Below are 20,683 nucleotides of genomic sequence, written 5' to 3' on the forward strand. Positions count from 1 at the left end.
GAGAGGAGATTTGATAGAGGTATTCAAAATCATGAAGGGTCTAGACAGAGTAGATAGAGAGAAACTGTTCCCATTGGAGGAAGGGTCAGGAACCAGAGGGCAGAGATTTAAGGTGATTGGCAAAAGAACCAAAGACGATATGAGGAAAAACTTTTTTACACAGCGGGTGGTTAGGATCTGGAATGGACTGCCTGAGGGGGTGGTGGAGGCAGATTCAATCATGGCCTTCAAAAGGGAACTGGATAAATACTTGAAACGAAAAAATGTGCAGGGCTATGGGGATAGGGTGGGGCAGTGGGACTAGCTGGATTGCTCATGCATAGAGCCGGCATGGACTCGACGGGCCGAATCGCCTCCTTCCGTGCTGTAACCTTCTATGATTCTATTCTGGATTCCCCCACCAGATTCTCTGTATCTACTCTAAAGAATCCCTTTATCATTTTAAACACCTTGATCTGATCACCCCTCAATCTTCTATACTCAAGGGAATACAAGATCATTTCTCTTTACAGAAAGTGTATAGTCTATGCTGTCTACTTCCTAACCTTGTGCTGCTTCTAAGTTCCTCCCCCCTGGGAGGAGGAAGTGAGGTGGATGGCTGCTGGATACCAGTGCTTGCCTCTAGGAATGCAGATGGCCCATGACCTCCTTCTGTTGGGCCGAGTTAAGGCTCTGAAAGTGATACGGCTAGTGATGAAATGGCTGCCTTATCCTGTACAATTGGCAACCCTACTGTAGCCACAGGAGCGGAGAGGTAGGGAGATTGGAATGTGGCAGTGACCTGAGAGACACTTCCATCTTAAATGCCAACTCCCGCGAATCCCCTGCTACTGGGTATTTCCTCAAGTACCATCATAGATTTGTTTGGGAGACAGTTGAAGCCCTGCATTAAACCTATCTCAATATGATTCCCCAACACGGTGAGTCCAAACAACTTCTGTCTTAGAGTTTTGTTTGGACTAGGAAAGTGAACTACCACTATTCTTGACAGAATTAATTGGATGCTAAAGATCAAATAGCTCTCTCAGGGGCCAGTGAAGCCTTCACTTCTAATGGTGTGATCTCTTAACTTGCAACTCATATGCAACTTATATATCCAAAGCTAATATCATTGTTTGGTCATGTTGTTCAACATAAAATTCTGTTAATGGAGCAACAAATTGCTAAACAAACATTACAGGACATTCCCTTAGAGTGAAATGAATCCATCTGGGCATGGTGTTCATACAATACTTTCAACGTAATTGGCAAGCCACTTAAGTAAATATCCCTTGTAATTTATTCTAAGAACTTTACAACTTCAAAATGTCGACCAAAATCTTGATTTTGATCATATCAGCCTTACACATTGAGATACCAATAGCCCTAAGACCATGTAACTTGAATACATCTGTAAAGATGAGTTCAATGTGTCACACCCACCCTCTTATGAGCTTCTTGTTGTACTTCTTGTACTTTCTGCAAGGAACTGATGTGCTCCACAGTGCATTGAGAAGGTTTTTTGAGTGGCTTTGTTTTCAGGACTCGCAGACATTCTTTATTTCAACTGCAACAAGATATCTGAAAATTCTGATCCCGTTACCAGCCTCCTTCTTTGATGCATATTTGATGACAGTCGTTTAACTGTTACTCAGTTGGACTCAGGAAATCACATTGAACAACATGAAGGACTTTGCCTTCAAGTTTTTCCTTTTGGCAGTGAAAGGAAGATTCTCCTCTTGACCCTACCTGGTTAATTCACTTAACATATTTCCAAATAGGGGGCTAGGGGAGGAAATTATGCTTCAGTATGTATAGAACCTTGGTCAGACCCCACCTGGAATACTGCATTCTGTTTTGGGCACTACACCTCAGGAAGGATATACTGTCCTTGGAGTGGGTGCAGTGTAGATTCATCAGTATGATACCGGGGCTTAGAGGGTTAAATTACGTGGACAGGTTGCATAAAAATAGCTTGCATACCAAATAATCTAACCATGGTCCTGTCCTCTTCTTCATCTAATGTCCCTTGGTGATATCATCCAAAAACATGAGGTCAGCTTCCACATGTAGGATGACGACACCCAGCTCTACCTCTCTTGACCCTTCCGCTGCCTCTGTGTTGTCAGACTGCTTGTCCACCAATGAGTCTTGTTTGAGTTGCAATTTCTTCCGTCTAAACATTGGTAAGAACGAAGTTTATGTCTTCGGCCCCCGCCACAAACTCCGTTCCCTCACCACCGATTCCACCTCCCTCCCTGACCATTGTCTCAGGTTGAACCAGATTGATTACAACCTCAGAATCCAATCTGACCCTGTTTACATATCCTCTCCATCACAAAGACTGTCTACTTTATAAAATCGCCCGCCTTCACCCCAGTCTCAGCCCCTTAATGCTCTTCTGGCTGATCTCCCATTCTTCCCCCTCTGTAAAGTTCAGCTCATCCCAAACTCTACTGCCCATATCTTATCCCACACCTCCCTCTCCACTTCTAAGACCTTCCTTAAAAGCCACCTCTTCAACCAATCTAGTATCTCCTCCTTTAGCTTTTCTTTACATCTCCTAGAATTGCCTTGGGACATTTTCTTCTGCATTAAAGGCACTATATCAATGCAAAATTGTTGCTGGTGTATCCCTTGGTTCCCATAAAGGCTGTATGCTTACCTTGAAGAGTGTATGAACCTTTGGGAATCTGGGGAAATGTTTCTTTCTCTTCTGCCATTATTTGGTGAACTGGGATCACTTTCACCACTACTATTTCCTGAGCTGTTTCCTTCATCATCTAATTCTTCCCCAGCCATTATACGTTGGATCGCTTCTTCCGAAATCTATTGAGAAAACACATTTTACTTCAGAATGCACACCTTGTAATAAACTAATATAAACAGTTTACATTGACATATAAAGAGTCACTGGAAGTCAGCATTCAGCATTTGGTGGGTCCAAAGCAAAACTACGATTATGTTGACCATTACATAAGTAATTGTTAAAACATACTGATAAGTTCAATCTTTGTCCAAATAATAAAAAGGAAAATTATTTGGAATTGTTTGATTTCCTCTCATAATTGATTGATTCCTAGGATGAGAGGGTTGTCCAACAAGCAGACATTGAGTAAAATGGGCTTATATTCTCTGGAGTTTGGAAGAATGTGATCTTATTGAAACATATGAAATTCTTAGAGGGCTTGACAGGATGGATGCTGAGAGGCTGTTTCCCCTGGCTGGAGAGTCTAGAACTAGGGGGCATAGTCGTAAGATAAGAGGGCGGCCATTTAGGACTGAGATGAGGAAAAATTTCTTCACTCAGAGAGTTGTGAATCTTTGGAATTTTCTACCCCATAGGGCTGTGGATGCTCAGTCGTTGAGTGTATTCAAGTTTGAGATGGATAGATTTTTGGACGCCAAGGAAATCAAGGAATAGGGGGATAGGGCAGGAAAGTGGAGTTAAGGTCGAAGATCAGCCATGATCTTATTGAATGTGGAGCAGGCTTAAGGGGCCATATGGCCTACTCCTGCTCCTATTTCTTATGTTCTTATATTCTTAATTCCCACCCCCCCACCATCCTCTCTTCTGCTGACGTTTCCGACTCATTGGAACCTCATGATGGGGTATAGCCCACACAGCCTGAATGCCCTCGGGCAATTTGCCCATTTCATGTACTTCATGAGTGACTCATGAAGGGACACTTTATCATGGGAGGCATCACAGCCTTGTTCTTCCCGATGTTCACACAAGCACACTTTCCAGCGGGAGTCACTTGGGGGTAATTAGGAGCTGGTCATGTGCATCCCCTGTGTTATGCATTTGAATAAGATGATGAACAAATAACTCAGAATTGTTAATTTTTTAAAAAATGATGTCATTCTTTATTCCCAGTGATATCTTTTGAGAACAATAGGTTAAGATTTCGTCTGTTGTGAAATTGTTAATCTACTTATAAAGAACATGTTTTGGTGTAGTTGCATATATTTCACTGAGAAAATCTTCCTCCAGCATGTTAAAATGATCAAATTATTTTCCACTTCACAGAACTATTTTAATTACTAATTAAAAGCAGTTTTTTTATTCTATGAAATCTTAGAATCATAGAATCATAGAATCATAGAAGTTACAACATGGAAACAGGCCCTTCGGCCCAACATGTCCATGTCGCCCAGTTTATACCACTAAGCTAGTCCCAATTGCCTGCACTTGGCCCATATCCCTCGATACCCATCTTCCCCATGTAACTGTCCAAATGCTTTTTAAAAGACAAAATTGTACCCGCCTCTACTACTGCCTCTGGCAGCTCGTTCCAGACACTCACCACCCTTTGAGTGAAAAAATTGCCCCTCTGGATCCTTTTGTATCTCTCCCCTCTCACCTTAAATCTGTGCCCCCTCGTTATAGACTCCCCTACCTTTGGGAAAAGATTTTGACTATCGACCTTATCTATGCCCCTCATTATTTTATAGACTTCTATAAGATCACCCCTTAACCTCCTACTCTCCAGGGAATAAAGTCCCAGTCTGTCTAACCTCTCCCTGTAAGTCAAACCATCAAGTCCCGGTAGCATCCTAGTAAATCTTTTCTGCACTCTTTCTAGTTTAATAATATCCTTTCTATAATAGGGTGACCAGAACTGTACACAGTACTCCAAGTGTGGCCTCACCAATGCCCTGTACAACTTCAACAAGACATCCCAACTCCTGCATTCAATGTTCTGACCAATGAAACCAAGCATGCTGAATGCCTTCTTCACCACCCTATCCACCTGTGACTCCACTTTCAAGGAGCTATGAATCTGTACTCCTAGATCTCTTTGTTCTATAACTCTCCCCAACGCCCTACCATTAACGGAGTAGGTCCTGGCCCGATTCGATCTACCAAAATGCATCACCTCACATTTATCTAAATTAAACTCCATCTGCCATTCATCGGCCCACTGGCCCAATTTATCAAGATCCCGTTGCAATCCTAGATAACCTTCTTCACTGTCCACAATGCCACCAATCTTGGTGTCATCTGCAAACTTACTAACCATGCTTCCTAAATTCTCATCCAAATCATTAATATAAATAACAAATAACAGCGGACCCAGCACCGATCCCTGAGGCACACCGCTGGACACAGGCATCCAGTTTGAAAAACAACCCTCGACAACCACCCTCTGTCTTCTGTCGTCAAGCCAATTTTGTATCCAATTGGCTACCTCACCTTGGATCCCATGAGATTTAACCTTATGTAACAACCTACCATGCGGTACCTTGTCAAATGCTTTGCTGAAGTCCATGTAGACCACGTCTACTGCACAGCCCTCATCACAGAACAAAAAGCATAGCAACAACTAAGAGTGTGCCATAAAATTCAGCTTATCCAAAACTCTGCTGCCTGTATTCTATCCTGCATCAAGTCCTGCTCGTCCATCGCTGACCTTCATTGACACCCAATCCTCCACACCTCAAATTTAAAATGATCAACCTTGTGTTTACATCCCTTCATCGCCTCAACCCGCCCCATCTCCGTAACCTTCTCCAGCCCTACAAATGCTCTCCAACTCTCCGTTTCTCTGACCTCTTGTGCATTCCCTGCTCTCTCCGCTCTACCATTGGTGGAAATGCCTTCAGCTCCCTCGGCCCCATGCTCTGGAACTCCCTCTGAAACCTCTCCGCCTCCTTCTCCTCCTTTAAGATCCTCTTTAAAAACCCATCTCTTTGACCAAGTTTTTGGTCACCCCTCCTAATGGCTCCTTCTTTGGCGCAGCGTCCATTTTTTTGACCATGCCTCTGAGAAGTGTCTTGTGATGTATTTCTACATTAAAGACACTATAGAAATTAAATTTGCTGCATGATTAAAGACACAGTTACCGAATAGGTGTCAAATGTGTATAGTCGGCAAAAACACATACTCCATCTACACAGCCGAATTGTCCTGTTACCTTAGTGAGCTCTGGATTTTTTTTTAAACATCCTTTGCATGGTCTCCATTTGAAAAGGTGTACTATCACAGGACGGTGTAAATTCATCGATCTTTACAGAGTCTGACACGAATGCGCACATGAAACATTTAACGGATGTGAATTTTTCATTCCTTTAAGAATTAGCTTTGGGTGAGCGCAGCGATAAATGCTGAAAAGTCTACTTTCGGACAGCTGAATCTGATCAATACTCAAAAAAAATCCATAATACTTGCTTACTCATCAAGAGCAGATTGATGGGAAAAAACAATTTTATCAAAGGACAGTGCTCTTCAATACTCAATTGTTCAGTAAAGAAAATGTGAATTCTTAGCGGAAAGACATTTCTGATCATTAGCAATGGAACCTTTAATTTAACATTAATAAAGCAAAGATCAAGAGGTCAGTTATGATGATTTGGTATAACCGTCTGATCAATACATTGGTGGATAGCAAGGAAATCCTAAGAGGTTATTCAGTGTATTGCTGGAATTGCCCATATTGTTACTGACATTATAACCTGGATTCCAGCTCAATCAAAACAGGCAGATTCTGATAAAATGTGAGAAAGACACCAAGTGCCAACATTAATCCAACTTTCTATAACGTCACAAACATTTGATCATTTTTTATACAATATGTGAATAGTTCGTGATCACACCGCAAAAAGGAATTTTATAAAACATTTCAATTGGTCACGTGTAAGGACGATCTCCTCCGTGTCCCACATGTAGCGGAATCATAAGTGTGTTTATGAAAAGCAGGTTTCCAATATGGGACACTCAGCACGCTGATCAAATCTTCCCCAGTAACTGGTGTAACACAACTTCTTTATTTACTTACTGATGTTTCAGCATAGGTATCTGAGGCCACTCAGAATACAAGTGAATTTTAATTTACAAAAAATAAATATAGAAAGAGAACTCAAAATGCTGACCTGGCAGAGCTGTGACATCTTCGTGATGATGTTGGAAATATTTTAACATTTTATTTAAAGGTTTTTCATCATGGTAAAGGATGTCAGTATTGTGAAATGGAAGATTTCTCAATTCTGGCATCCAGTGCCAGCATCAAACACTCAGATCTAGCACAATATGAACAAAGGAAAGAAGGAATGATGAAAGAAAGAAAAACTTCTTCAGATAGTGCCATGCGATCTCTTACGCCCACCTGGAAGGGAAGACGGGGCCTTGTTTTAACATCTCATCCGAAAGACGGTACCTCCAACAGTGCAGCACTCCCTCCATATTGCACTGAAGTGTCAGCCTAGATTACGTGCCCAAACGTTTGGACTGGGGCTTTAACCCATGACCTTCTGACTCAGAGTGCTACCACTGACAAGACTAATGTAAACAATCTTACAACACCAAGTTATAGTCCAACAATTTTATTTGAAAATCACAAGCTTTCGGAGGCTTCCTCCTTCGTCAGGTGAATGGACATTCACCTGAGGAAGGAGGAAGCCTCCGAAAGCTTGTGATTTTCAAATAAAATTGTTGGACTATAACTTGGTGTTGTAAGATTGTTTACATTTGTCAACCCCAGTCCATCACTGGCATCTCCACATCACTGACAAGGCTGACACAGAACCTGCAGGATGCACCTTCTCTCTGTGCTGGCCCAATTTAACTCCCACCTTTGAAGAGTAAGCCCGACAGCACATTTCCATTTCCACACCAATTGCCTGAAAATACAATTAAATGCTAATTAGCTTCAGATTATAGGTAAGATTGCGCTGTGAAATAGGACCTGCTAAAACCTAGATTGAGGTATCCTCAATTTACGTCACTTAGGATCCTTTAGTGACTGATGGAAAGGAGACTTTCATTCCATCAGCCTCTGATGGATTCAAGCTCCGCTCACAGAACAGTGTTCTCCACAATGTAACTCAGTCACTGTAGTTATTGAAAAAGTGTTGTCTGTTAAATCAGTACATTTGTTCTCATATATTTCTAGAATTCAGTGGTTGAATCAATTTTAAGTAGTGATTAACTGGTACAATAGCTGCAGCTGTCCTTAGAATTATCTACCTTCATTAATGAGATAAATTAGTTACAAGGCATTTAATCCCATAATGGCGCTCCTAAATGAGAAAATATTGATAGTTATAAAAATCAGTACAAAGGGATTAATTTTACAAGCAAAATCCTTTAATGATAATGAATTCAGCAAAATTATCTACCAAAATAATAATGAAGCAAACTGTAGCTTCAATCTTGGTTGTAAATTCTACAAGTTGACGGGACAGATTTCGCGGTAAAAATAATGGTGAGGCTAACTGTGCTCACCGTTATTTATGTGCAAATTGGACAGTAACTTGCGGCGACATGCGCAGTTAAAAGCGGAAATCCAGACGTTGCTGTCCAAAAGCTGCGTGAAAACGGCATCTTGTCGTCTGACTCACCAATCAAATACATTGAACGGTGTGAAGCTCTGGAGAACGAAACAAGAGCCTCTGAATACTGGATTGATATACAAGAGGATACTTGTGTCCAATGGGAATGGAGTGGTGACTCTTCCATCATATCTAGCTGGTCAAACCTGGTCTGCTAATGACCACATAAATAGGGGTCTTCGTTGCAGAGACAAACCAGAGCATGATCTGCTGCTTGTAAAAGCAGTGGAAGAAATGGGTTGCCACGTGTACTGCTAGGCAGGAAGAGACAAAGAAGAGAAGTTCAGAGGCAAAATAATGTATAGGGAGAGCCTGTGAGTCCAGCTTACCCTCACTATTTCCATGCCTGACTGCGAGTGCATAGTGCTTTCAGATAATCCAAAATGTTCCACTCTCCAGAACAACACAGACTTTCCTTAAGAGACACAGCACAAAAAGGACGCACCAAAATAATTCTTATGTACCACCTCTACGGACCCCATGACCACTTTGATGCTGTGAGACTTCCTGTCCAACATAAAGTTTTGGATGAGTCACAACTCCCTTCAGTTGAACATTGGGAAGATCAAAGGCATTGTCTTCGGCACCTTCCATTAACTCCACTCTCTTGTCACAGATGTCATCCCCCTCCCTGACCACTTGCACAGGCTGAATAGAATGGTACACAGCCTTGACATCTTGTTTGACCCTGAACAAACCTTCATATTCTCTCCATCACCAAGTCCACTTACTTCTGGGGGAAAGTAAGCTGTGAGGAGGACACAAAGAGTCTGCAAAGGGTTATAGACAGGTTAAGAAAAATGGAAAAACAGAATATTTTTTAAATGGTGAGAAACTAGTAAATGTTGGTGTTCAGAGACTTGGATGTCCTCATACAAGAAACACAAAAAGTTAGCATACAGATACAGCAAGCAATTAGGAAGGCAAATGGCATATTGTCCTTTATTGCAAAGGGGGTGGAATACAAGAGTAAGGAAGTCTTACTACAGTTGTACAGGGCTTTAGTGAGACCTCAACTGGAGAACTGCGTACAGTTTTGGTCTCCTTACCTAAGGAAGGATATACTTGCCTTAGAGGTGGTGCAATGAAGCTTCATTAGATTAATTCCTGGGATGAGAGGGTTGTCCTATGAGGAGAGGTTGAGTGGAATGGGCCTATTCTCTCTGGAGTTTAGAAGAATGAGAGGTGATCTCATTGAAACATATAAGATTCTGAGGGGGCTTGACAAGGTAGATGCTGAGAGGTTGTTTCCCCAGGCTGGAGAGTCTCGAACTAGGGGACATTGTGGCAGGATAAGGGGTTGGCCATTTAAGACTGAGGCGAGGAGGAATTTCTTCACTCAGAGGGTTGTGAATCTTTGGAATTCTCTATCCCGGAGGGCGGTGGATGCTGAGTCATTGAGAATATTCAAGGCTGAGATAGATAGATTTTTGGACTCTAGGGGAATCAAGGGATATGGGGATAAGGCAGGGAAGTAGAGTCGAAGATCAGCCATGATCTTACTGAATGGCAGAGCAGGCTCGAGGGGCAGTATAGCCTACTTCTGCTCCTATTTCTTATGTTCTTATGTTCCACCTCCATTGCCCATTTTCACCACTACCTCAGCATCACAGTCAATGAACCCCTGATTCATACTTCTGTCACTTCCAGACTCGATCATTCCAGTGCTCTCATTTCTGGTCTTCTGCATTCACTCTTCATAAACTTCAACATGTCCAAAATACAGTTGCCTGCATCCAGTCCCACTCTCACCTTCCTTTTCAAAAGCTATCTTTTCAAGCCTTAAGACATCTTTGCAACCTTTCTTCCATTGCTCAGTATCTATTCTTCTTATTTCTATATGCAGTGCAATGAGACATCTTGCACATTAGAGAGGCTATATAAATAGAAGGTGTTGTTTTTGATATTGAGCTGGTTACACACAGTCTTTTCTTTTTAGGTTTGACTTTTTGGGTTTGGCTTGCCGATGTAAAACCTTACTTGCTGGCATTTGAGAGCAGCTTGTCTGGACAACACTTAAATCATGTGAACAGGCAGCGCACCAGAAGAGACTTGAAAGGGGGAGAGACTAAAGAAGAGAAGGACAAAGAGACAAAGAGAAAAAGAAATAGTGTAAGGGATACAGAGGCAAAGAGAAACAATGAGACACAGCAAGAGAGACATAAAAATCAAGACATATTGATGTGGAGAGAGATGGACAAAGAGAGAGCCTGACGTCCGATCGCAGCCTCCTATCTCCCCCTTGACCTCCGATTCCCCGACCCCCGGCCTCCTATCTCCCGAACCCCAGCCTTTACTGACCTGAGGGCCACGTGATACTAGCAGCGACCCAATTTGGGTTTACTCTTCACCGGCTGGCTGTTCGCGCCACACTGGCTCCATTGAAATGAGGCCAGAGGTCCAATATTGGGGGCACCTCAGGCCTCACCATTCAACTTTGTTGGAAACTTTCTGATACTGGTGGAAATTGTGAATCTCAAGATCTTGAACAATCCGAAAACTGAAGAACAATACAAGTGGAGTCACAAAAATCTTCCTTTTGGTAAACGTTTGTGAGATTAGAAATGGTTTGCCTGCTGAGTATACAATTTTAACGGATACTAATGACTCTTGAAAAAAAATACGGGGGCGATTTTAAGCCTACTCGCCCGGCAGAAACCGGGCGAATGGACAGTTAAAATCGCCCAAGTTACTTGCCCGTTAGAAAGCGGCCAAGGAACTCACTGTTCTGAATTTTAACCTCCTGTACTGAGCAGGCATCAAAGATACCTGTACAAAAAAACCAGCGGGGTCCTTATTTACATTGGCACGTTGGATCTCAATGACGTCATTGGGACCTGACTGCAATTTTAACTGATGTCCGGAACAGAGAAACCGCTGTAGCTTTCCCGCCAGATGAAGACAGCGGGAAGAGGATCTGGGGCCAGAGGAAACCTAAACAGGTAAGCTTTTTTACTTGCCTCGTGGGGCCGAGAGAAGGAGTCCCACCACTGTGGATTCACCCCCGCTGCAGACCAAACCCCCGCCACAAATTCTCACCCGCCGTGAATTCTCCCCCGCCATGAATTCTCCCCCACCGCCATGGACCTGCCCCCCGTCGCGGACTCTCCCCCGTCGTAGACCCGCCCCTGCCACGGTCTCTCCCCCGTCGCGGACTTGCCCCCTACTGCGGACTCTCCCCCATCGCGGACCCCCCCCCTGCCGTCGACCCGTTCCCTGCTTCCTGAATATGCAAGGCACCCCCCCAAAGCTGATCCCGCCACCTACCTGGTGTCAGTGGTCAGCCTATGGGCCACATGATTTTCCACCGCTTACCGCCCAGAACGGCAGGATTTAAATGAAATTCGGGAATTAAAATGCCCCAGGCCTCATTTCTGGAGCAGTAGGTGAGTTTCCAGCCCACCTCGCCACCCATCTGCCTGAAACCTGCCCAGAGTTAAAATTGGGGTCGGCAAATACACTTACTGTAGATGCCTATAATGTCGTGAAAAGTTCAATAAGTCATTTTAGACTTTTAAAAAATGAAGCTGGAAAATTAAAGTTTGAAAACATGAAGAGGGCTTGGCATTTCTTTGTATCGGATCTTACCGAGGAGAACTCCGATTCGTATGTCAACTGGTCAAATTTAGAAACTGCCAATACTGTTTAATGATGATCCTAAAGAGGTCCAAGTGTTAAAATGGCTCATTTGTTTATTGAGGTGGAGAGAAAATATTTACACAGGAACCAAGAGCTCCTATAAACTTAACAATAAAGATTGGCCCGACTGCAAAGAATGTATATCTAGTTGGCACAGCAGCTTGCTTCATAAATTATTTATCCAAATGAAGTTTCAATCATTCATTCTAAAATCCAGCAACATCTAACCCAGCTTTTCAACCAAACATTAAGTTGCAAAGCTGAATTAATTAATAACTTAGTGTCAATACATCTGTAATAAAGATGGGTGTTTGCTTTACTGTGTGCAATTATAGATCAATATACTTACGTCATCCATGACTCGACCGGTCATTTTTTAACCAGAATATAGCAGCTCTTGGGTAAATGTTTCCAAAGCGAGAGCCCTACAAGAAACACAATGATCCCTGGCGTTATCAATAAAAGTTGGGGTGATTGCTAGGCTAACAGGGTTTCGTTAATGAAGACTCAGTCAAGTGGAACAAAACAGTCCAACAGCAATGTGGAGTGGGGCCATTTCCTTACTCAGGCACCATTATATACAGGCTTTCTAGCCCTGCAAGTTCAAGTATTGGTAGGTACTGATTATGAGTAGCTCTTATCAAACAGCTTGTATTGTAAAACTAAAGTACATTTTTGCTGTAGGATATCCTATCAAAATTTGTTTGAATTTCTTCTTGGGTGATGTTAACAAGGCTGCATTTCCTGCTCATTCCTACTTGCCCTGAGAGGATGGTAGTGGTGGGCCTTCTCCTTGAGCCTCTGCAGTCCTTGTGGTGATGGTGTTCCCATGAAATTGCTGCTTTTGCCCTTCTTGGTGGTGGGGGTCACAGGGCCGGGAGGTCCTGTTAAAGTAAGCCTGGTGAGTTGCTGCAGTGCATCATGGTACAAACTGCAGGTAGTTGACTAATTTTTTGATATTCTTCTACATTGGGATAATTATCCCCCAGACCAGCAATAGTGGATTTTTAAAATTAGTTTTTGTCAAGAGATATGTTGATACTATCCAGAAATAATGTTTTCCCTCCGCACCAGCATGGATCTGTTTCATTGTGAAAACATTCCCCAGTGACCTTGTTTTATGGCTTATTTCTTTTCCTACTCCTGCAGAGAACGCTGGGATACAATTGACAACATCGCTGGTGTTGAAGCAGGGAAATTCTTTTATTTCATTAGAAAAGTTGCCACGTATAAAAAATCTGATATTACAATGTTTAGATTGTCATCATGTCCTTCTCTGTACGCAATGGTTGTAAATAAAAATATCAAGTTTTTTTTTAATCAACTGGAAAGTTATTTGGCATGAGAAACCAAAGTCAAAATGAGAAAAGTCTGAATTTGCCAAATTCTGATGTCTGTTTGGTTTGATTTGAAGCTTTTCCCAGTTTGGCTCGGTTCTGGTTTTAAAATGTCACACTAAGCCCAACAGTGTATTCATGAAGTGTCAGATATCTGCACTCTGACAAAATGCGCTTGGAATCCATGAGAAAACAAATGCCACGTGTGACTGAACATTCCAGAAAGGCTTACTGTTATATGTGAAAGGTGAACAGACAAAATGCTGAAAGCTTCTAACCTCCATATGAAGTACGAGAGATAAAGAAAATGGTGGAGACACAAGTGGGAAAGTTGAATATCTTTTCCCTCAATAAATAAAAGACCTTTACAGGTAAATGAAATATCTTATATTGGAAATCTGCATTGTTATCTTTTCCACAATGTGAAATAGTGACTGTAAATCATTAGGTTATACTTTTTAAATAGTGATAGATATATCAATTCAATATCTGCAATATCATAATAATGTGTTCTCCATTAGAACAACATCTGAAACAGTTACATATTGAGGAAAAAACATAACAACATGTTAGTTAGCATGATCTGCATAATAAAATTATATTATTCAATGTTTTTACTCTATTTATAGACTCACAAAAATATTGACTGGTTAGTTTTGGGGTTCTCATTCAGGAGAACTGGGCGTTGGTCCCAGAAACACTGCAAATTCCTTAAGAAGCCCCAAGAAAGCTTTTTTTATTCGTTCATGGGATGTGGGCGTCGCTGGTGAGGCCGGCATTTATTGCCCATCCCTAATTGCCCTTGAGAAGGTGGTGGTGAGCCGCCTTCTTGAACCGCTGCAGTCCGTGTGGTGAAGGTTCTCCCACAGTGCTGTTAGGAAGGGAGTTCCAGGATTTTGACCCAGCGACGATGAAGGAACGGCGATATATTTCCAAGTTGGGATGATGTGTGACTTGGAGGGGAACGTGCAGGTGGTGGTGTTCCCATGTGCCTGCTGCCCTTGTCCTTCTAGGTGGTAGAGGTTGCGGGTTTGGGAGGTGCTGTTGAAGAAGCCTTGGCGAGTTGCTGCAGTGCATCCTGAGGATGGTGCACACTGCAGCCACTGTGCGCTGGTGGTGGAGGGAGTGAATGTTTAGGGTGGTGGATGGGGTGCCAATCAAGCGGGCTGCTTTGTCCTGGATGGTGTCGAGCTTCTTGAGTTTTGTTGGAACTGCACTCATTCAGGCAAGTGGAGAGTATTCCATCACACTCCTGACTTGTGCCTTGTAGATGGTGGAAAGGCTTTGGGGAGTCAGGAGGTGAGTCACTCACCGCAGAATAACTAGCCTCTGACCTGCTCTTGTAGCCACAGCATTTATGTGGCTGATCCAGTTAAGTTTCTGGTCAATGGTGACCCCCCCAGGATGTTGATGGTGGGGGATTTGGTGATGATAATGCCGTTGAATGTCAAGGGGAGGTGGTTAGACTCTCTCTTGTTGGAGATGGTCATTGCCTGGCACTTGCCTGGTGCGACTGTTACTTGCCAGTTTTCAGCCCAAGCCTGGATGTTGTCCAGGTTTTGCTGCTTCTTTATCTGAGGGGTTGCGAATGGAACTGAACACTGTGCAATCATCAGCAAACATCCCCATTTCTGACCTTATGATGGAGGGAATGGCAAGAGCCCAGAGCAGAGTGAAGGAGGGCTATCTGTTTCACAACAGCTTGGTGTTTACACTGACTAGGAAGCAAATCTGCTTTGTCAACCTTCTCCAGTGTAACGACATATTGAGATGCAACATGACCATGGAGCATATGGGTGGTCCCAGACTGCACTTTGGTATGGGTGTTGTTAATAGCTTGATTAAGCCACTGTACACCCTTCTCCAATGGGTCTTTGGAGAGCAATAAGGGTATCTACACGCCAATGTCCTGCTATTGCTACAGACTCTCGCTTTTATAGTGTAATATTACTGTGGAGGATCTGGTAACATGAGAAGGAGCCTTCCTGCCACCTGGTAACTTGGCTAATTTGCGATAACAGAGAAAGTGGCCTTGGGATTGCAGTGTGTGTTTCTGCTCTCACATGCTAATGTAAACAATTTCACTATGTTCCCTGTGTTTCTTTCATAGTATTCACCACTTGCATGGTGAATACTATGAGAGAAAGAAAACTAAAGAACTTGCATTTATGTAGCACCTTTAATGACCTCAGGACGTCCCAAAGCGCTTTACAGCCAATGAAGTACTTTTTGAAGTGTGGTCACTTCTGTACTGTAGGGAAACGCAGCAGCTAATTTGCCCACAGCAAGGTCCCACAAACAACAATGAGGTAAATCACCTGAGAATCTGTTTTAGTGTTGTCTATTGAGGGATAAATATTGGTCAGGTCACCAGAAGAACATCCCACTCTTCTTTGTAATAGTGTTTACAGCCATGTTAATTATAGAAGGCGAGTGCCCCTTTAAATACCATTGGACCTGGTCATTTCCTGACACGCATCACCCATGATTTGTGGGCAGGCTGAGGAAGCAGCGGTGCTAGCACCGACTCGTACGAAAATGGCATCTGGGTCCTAATTGTGTCATAGGACCCTCACTTAAATATATTTATTAGGCTCCTGCCTGTTTCTGGCAGGAGTGTTGGCTGCCTGAATCGAGGCACCCTCGAAAACTGCAATGGGTAGCGCTTAACAGAAGAACATAAGAAATAGGAGCAGGAGTAGGCCATACGGGCCCTCGAGCCTGCTCCGCCATTCAATAAGATCATGGCTGATCTTCGACCTCAACTCCACTTTCCGGCCTGATCCCCATTTCTCTTGATTTCCTTAGAATCCAAAAATCTATCGATCTCAGTCTTGAATGTACTCAATGAATGAGCATCTACAGCCCTCTGGGGTAGAGAATTCCAAATATTCATGGCCCTCTGAATGAAGAAATTCCTCCTCATCTCTCCTAAATATCCGACCCTTTATCCTGAGACTATGTCCCCTAGTTCTAGACTCTCCAGCCAGATAAATCATCCTCTCAGCATCTACCCTGTCAAGCTCTCTTAGAATCTTATATGTCTCAACAACCCTCTCATCCCAGGAATTAATCTAGTGAACCTTTGTTGCACCGCCTCTAAGGCAAGTATATCCTTCCTTAGGTAAGGAGACCAAAACTGCACACAGTACTCCAGGTGTGATCTCACCAAAGCCCTATACAACTGCAGCAAAATTTCCTTACTCTTGTACTCCAACCCCCTTGCAATAAAGACCAACATGCCATTTGCCTTCCTAATTGCTTGCTGTACCTGCATGTTAACTTTCTGTGCTTTGTGTACAAGGACACCCAAATCTCTCTGAACACCAACATTTAATAGTTTCTTACCATTCCCCCCAACACCCCAATTTTCATCCCACTATCGCCCTGCTCATGCTAACAAACTGGGCGATACATGCACACACACACACACACACACACACAGACACACACACAGACACATGAACACATGCACACGCACACACAGAAGCATACACACAAACACGCATGCACAGCTGTTGGAGGAGCAAGACTGTCCAAATGTATTGAACGGCGTGAAGTTCCTGTACTTACCTCATAGATATGGACTAAACTCGTCACAAAAAGTTTGGGCTTGTCCATTCCAGTGTAAGCACCCTTTTAATGCCGTGTTAAGTCTTAATGACTGCCACACAGCCTCTCTGGCACTGAAAATTAACTTTTACAAGTGTGGAGTCTCATTCCTTTAGCTTTTCATTATTGGTGGAGATTAAAAAAAAACGTAAATAAAATGTTTTTGTTACTTTTTCTTTCTGTCTCTTTTATCTCTCTCTCTTAATCTAATCTTTCTTTCCCTCTCTTTATTTCGCTTTCTGTACCTGATTTGACATTGAATTCACTATTATAGCGTACACTTCTTGGTTCAAACTCTGCATGGCTCATCAACGATTCTTCAATCTGATTGGTTAAGGGGACACACAGTTGCTTGCCCTGTTCACACAGGTCCCAGACGCCCTGTAGAGGGCGCCGCACTGAACGGATCTTCCACTAGCAGGGAGTTGCCGTGCAAAAGCACATGGAAAGTCTATAGGCAAGTACAAGTCGAACGAACGACTGGCGCCATTTATTCGCCGCTGAGACCAAAATCCGACCCAATGATTTCAACGGAATGAAAATCAGGCGGGTCGTACAAAGGGCGGGAGAGCAGCTCTGTCAGATTACTGCCAAGGCAGTGAAGAGAAAAATTTACCCTGTGGAGTTCTTTGTTAAATCCTTTGATATTACGGTCCGTGCATGTGTTCAGCCACTTGTGTGGATTTTGTGTGGAACACTGGACTTTAATCAACTGTCTCACTGACTCTGCTTCAGTAAAAGACGGACCATTTCACGTTATTGAAGCCGGGAAGCAGTAAGAACCCTCCCCCTAGCCACCCCCACAAACCCACCCCAGCTCTGCATTAATACAGGTCCATAGTTATCATAGAACAATCCATTTTGCACCTTTAATGCCACCGACACACATCACATTCATAGCCATTCATTAACGTGGGTAAATGTGCCTCAATCCCAATTTACCGAAGCAGCAGATTTAAAGAATTCCCAACTGCTGCTTTGATCTCTTACCTTATGACTGGCAGAAGGATAAGATGCCGTGTGTCAGAATGTCCGCGTTTCCCTCATTTGGACGGCGAGCGAATAACCACTTACCATCGTAAAGCCATTCAAAACGTCTAATGGTCATAATTCGGGATAGTGTCCCCCCTTATTGTCAGTGCTCCCTTCTCACTACAGTCATTGTCCTGCTTGGGTAAATATCAAAATGTCCAATGTGCTCTGAAACGCTGCTGAACCAATTTAGTCTCTGACCCTTGCTGTAAAGGGCTCTGTATTGAAATCACATAATAGGCACCGGGTCAGACGACACGTTTTGAGTGCCAGTTTCATCTGAACATATAAAGCAGCTTCCTATTTTTCAATTTATAGCCTTTGTTGCTTTACCTTGAGTAAAGACCAGCTGCAGCCTTCAGATTGGCCCTTTGTCATATTTTGTATTAGAAAACGAAATTTCTCTTTAGCTGCACGTTCTTGTACAATTGTACCGTCTCTTACAGATTTCTGCTCTTCCTTGTATAAATAGTTACCACAGAAGAAGAGAGTAACATTAATCAGTTAAAGCATCTGACTGTGGTAGGGCCTGAAAGGAGCCTCTGTTATTGGACCTGTCTTAAGTGCATGTTAAATATGTAGGCTGTATATATAAGTGAGATGGATAAGAGACAAGACACGAATAAGAAAGCTAGGTTACCTATCTCGTAGGATCTTTTTCAAATCATAGGCATCCTTCACACATAGTAGGAACTCAGCAAACTTGATTGGTTTTGAGGTAATCATATTCCAAGCAGGTCCAATTTGGTTTTTCTTTTGTCATGACATGCTGCTAGGTGGAGTCACATGTGACTTCATATAAAACCCCACAAGCTGTGTGATAGCACCAGTTTATTTTGCCCATCTTTATCTTCTGAGTACCAATATGGTTCTACTAACAATATGCCCTCAGGATTGTCTCATATTTAACCTATAGTCAACCAATGATTCTAATATAGTCCGTCCAAGGTGGGAGAAATGGGTTTATGTGTACCTTGGTGGGTTTTGATATTACCAAAACTGGGCAAGAGAGTGCTTTGCTTTTGCTTTTGCTTTATGGTGGACAACCTTTTCAAGACTCCCAAGGAAAACACAATATATACATCAAACACATCTCGATGGGCTCAACAACACAAGGAGGAATCTGTAGAAGTCCTTTGCACACGCGTACATTGACAAACAGCAAAATATAATTGCACTGATGCACACTGTGAAATTAAAACCCATATTTTAGAAGTATGTTCCTCCATAATGATTTACTGCTGAACCATGGAGAAAGGCTTCACCTTAGATGAGCTATTAGAAGTGGCCAGAGGACTTGATCTGGCTAAGTGTCATGCAGTAGATACGGAAACTAAGCAACAAGCCGCTATCAATCAGATTGAGCACAAGCCGTAGCATGGCAATGTGAAATCACTGTCAAACCAGTTCAATAGTATGTGTTATCACTGTGGTGGAAATTACCCCCAGACTGGGGACTGTCCAGCAAAGAACATCGTGCAGGCAGAAACCGGTGCTGTCAGTAATTGGTGCTGTCAGTCATGCAACCATAAACCAGTATAAAAACATATGATGGCTGCCCCAAGTACATATCCATAGAAGTACAGCCATAAAAACAGCAAGTTATTAAACAGAATCTACTTCCTTATATCGCTCACCAATCACATCCCCCTAACCCCTTTCCTCCCCAATTCCTTCTGCATCTGGCCCTGGAAAAGTAAATTCGCCCCATGTCTTCATTGCACTTTCAAATTCCGAACCTCCTAGCCTTTGGCCCTCTATTCGCCATGTTACTTCTGCAGCTGGTGATCTGCTGAACCACTCCCTCACCTCCACCTTTGATGTCCTTCTCTCCAACCAAACATTTACTCTCTCCAATCCCAATTGTTCCACCAGTATGGCCCCCATCTTCGCTCCCTCAAGACACAAAGCTTGAGATCATACAATCAGTTGTCTCTGCAGCTCCCCACTCCCTCTTGCCCATCAAGTCAAACCTCCCTCAAAAGATTCCCTCTGCCCCGGCCCTGAACCCACATCTTTCTCTAATTTCTTTCTCATCTCCCCTCATGCCCTCTCTGAGCTTGTCTTGTCCATAAGATCCACCTCCTGCTCACTTGTCCCTATTTCCACCAAACTACAGGCTACCCAACTTCTCTTCATGGCCCCCATGCGAGATGACGTTGTAAACTGTTCCCTCTCCTCAGGTACTCTGCCCCTCCCTTTCAAAACTGCTGTCATCATCCCCCTCTATAAAAACCCCACCCTCAACCCGACTGTCCTTGCAAACTACCATCCCATCTCCAACCTCCCTTTCCTTTTGTAAATTCTTCAATATGTTATCGCCTCCATGTTTGAATCTCTACAATCAGTTTTCTATCCTTCCCCACAACACCAAAATGGTGCATTACCCCTGCTTATCCTCCTCGAGATGATCGACCACACCATCCTTCTCCAATGCCTCTCCTCCATTGTCCAGCTCAGTAGGATTACCCTCGATTGCTTCCTCTCTTGCCTAACCAATCGAACTCAGAGCATCTCCAGCAATGACTTCTCATCCGCCCCCGCACTGTTGCCTCCGAAGTTCCCCAAGGTTCTATCCTTGGCCTCCTCCTCTTCCTCCTCTACGTGTTGCCCCTTGGCAGCATCATCCACAGACATGGGGCTCAGGTTCTACATGCTCGCTACCTCTCTAGCCTAGTTCTACCTCTCCACCACCTCTCTTGACCCCTGTGCTGCCTCTGTGTTGTCAGACTGCTTGTCCGACATCAAGT

At 43.2% G+C, this 20,683-nt stretch overlaps 1 protein-coding gene across 1 annotated transcript in view; it reads right to left on the reverse strand.

Moving 5' to 3' along the window:
* Positions 1-20,683, reverse strand: part of LOC137324916 (nuclear receptor subfamily 6 group A member 1-like) — a 159,737-nt gene that overhangs the window by 61,499 nt on the left and 77,555 nt on the right. The window contains exon 5 of the mRNA XM_067989608.1: positions 2,663-2,808. Within this exon, the coding sequence (XP_067845709.1) occupies positions 2,663-2,808 (146 nt within the window). The remainder of the gene's footprint in view (positions 1-2,662; positions 2,809-20,683) is intronic.

This window comes from Heptranchias perlo, chromosome 9 (assembly GCF_035084215.1).
Source record: "Heptranchias perlo isolate sHepPer1 chromosome 9, sHepPer1.hap1, whole genome shotgun sequence".
Classification (NCBI taxonomy): Eukaryota; Metazoa; Chordata; class Chondrichthyes; order Hexanchiformes; family Hexanchidae; genus Heptranchias; species Heptranchias perlo.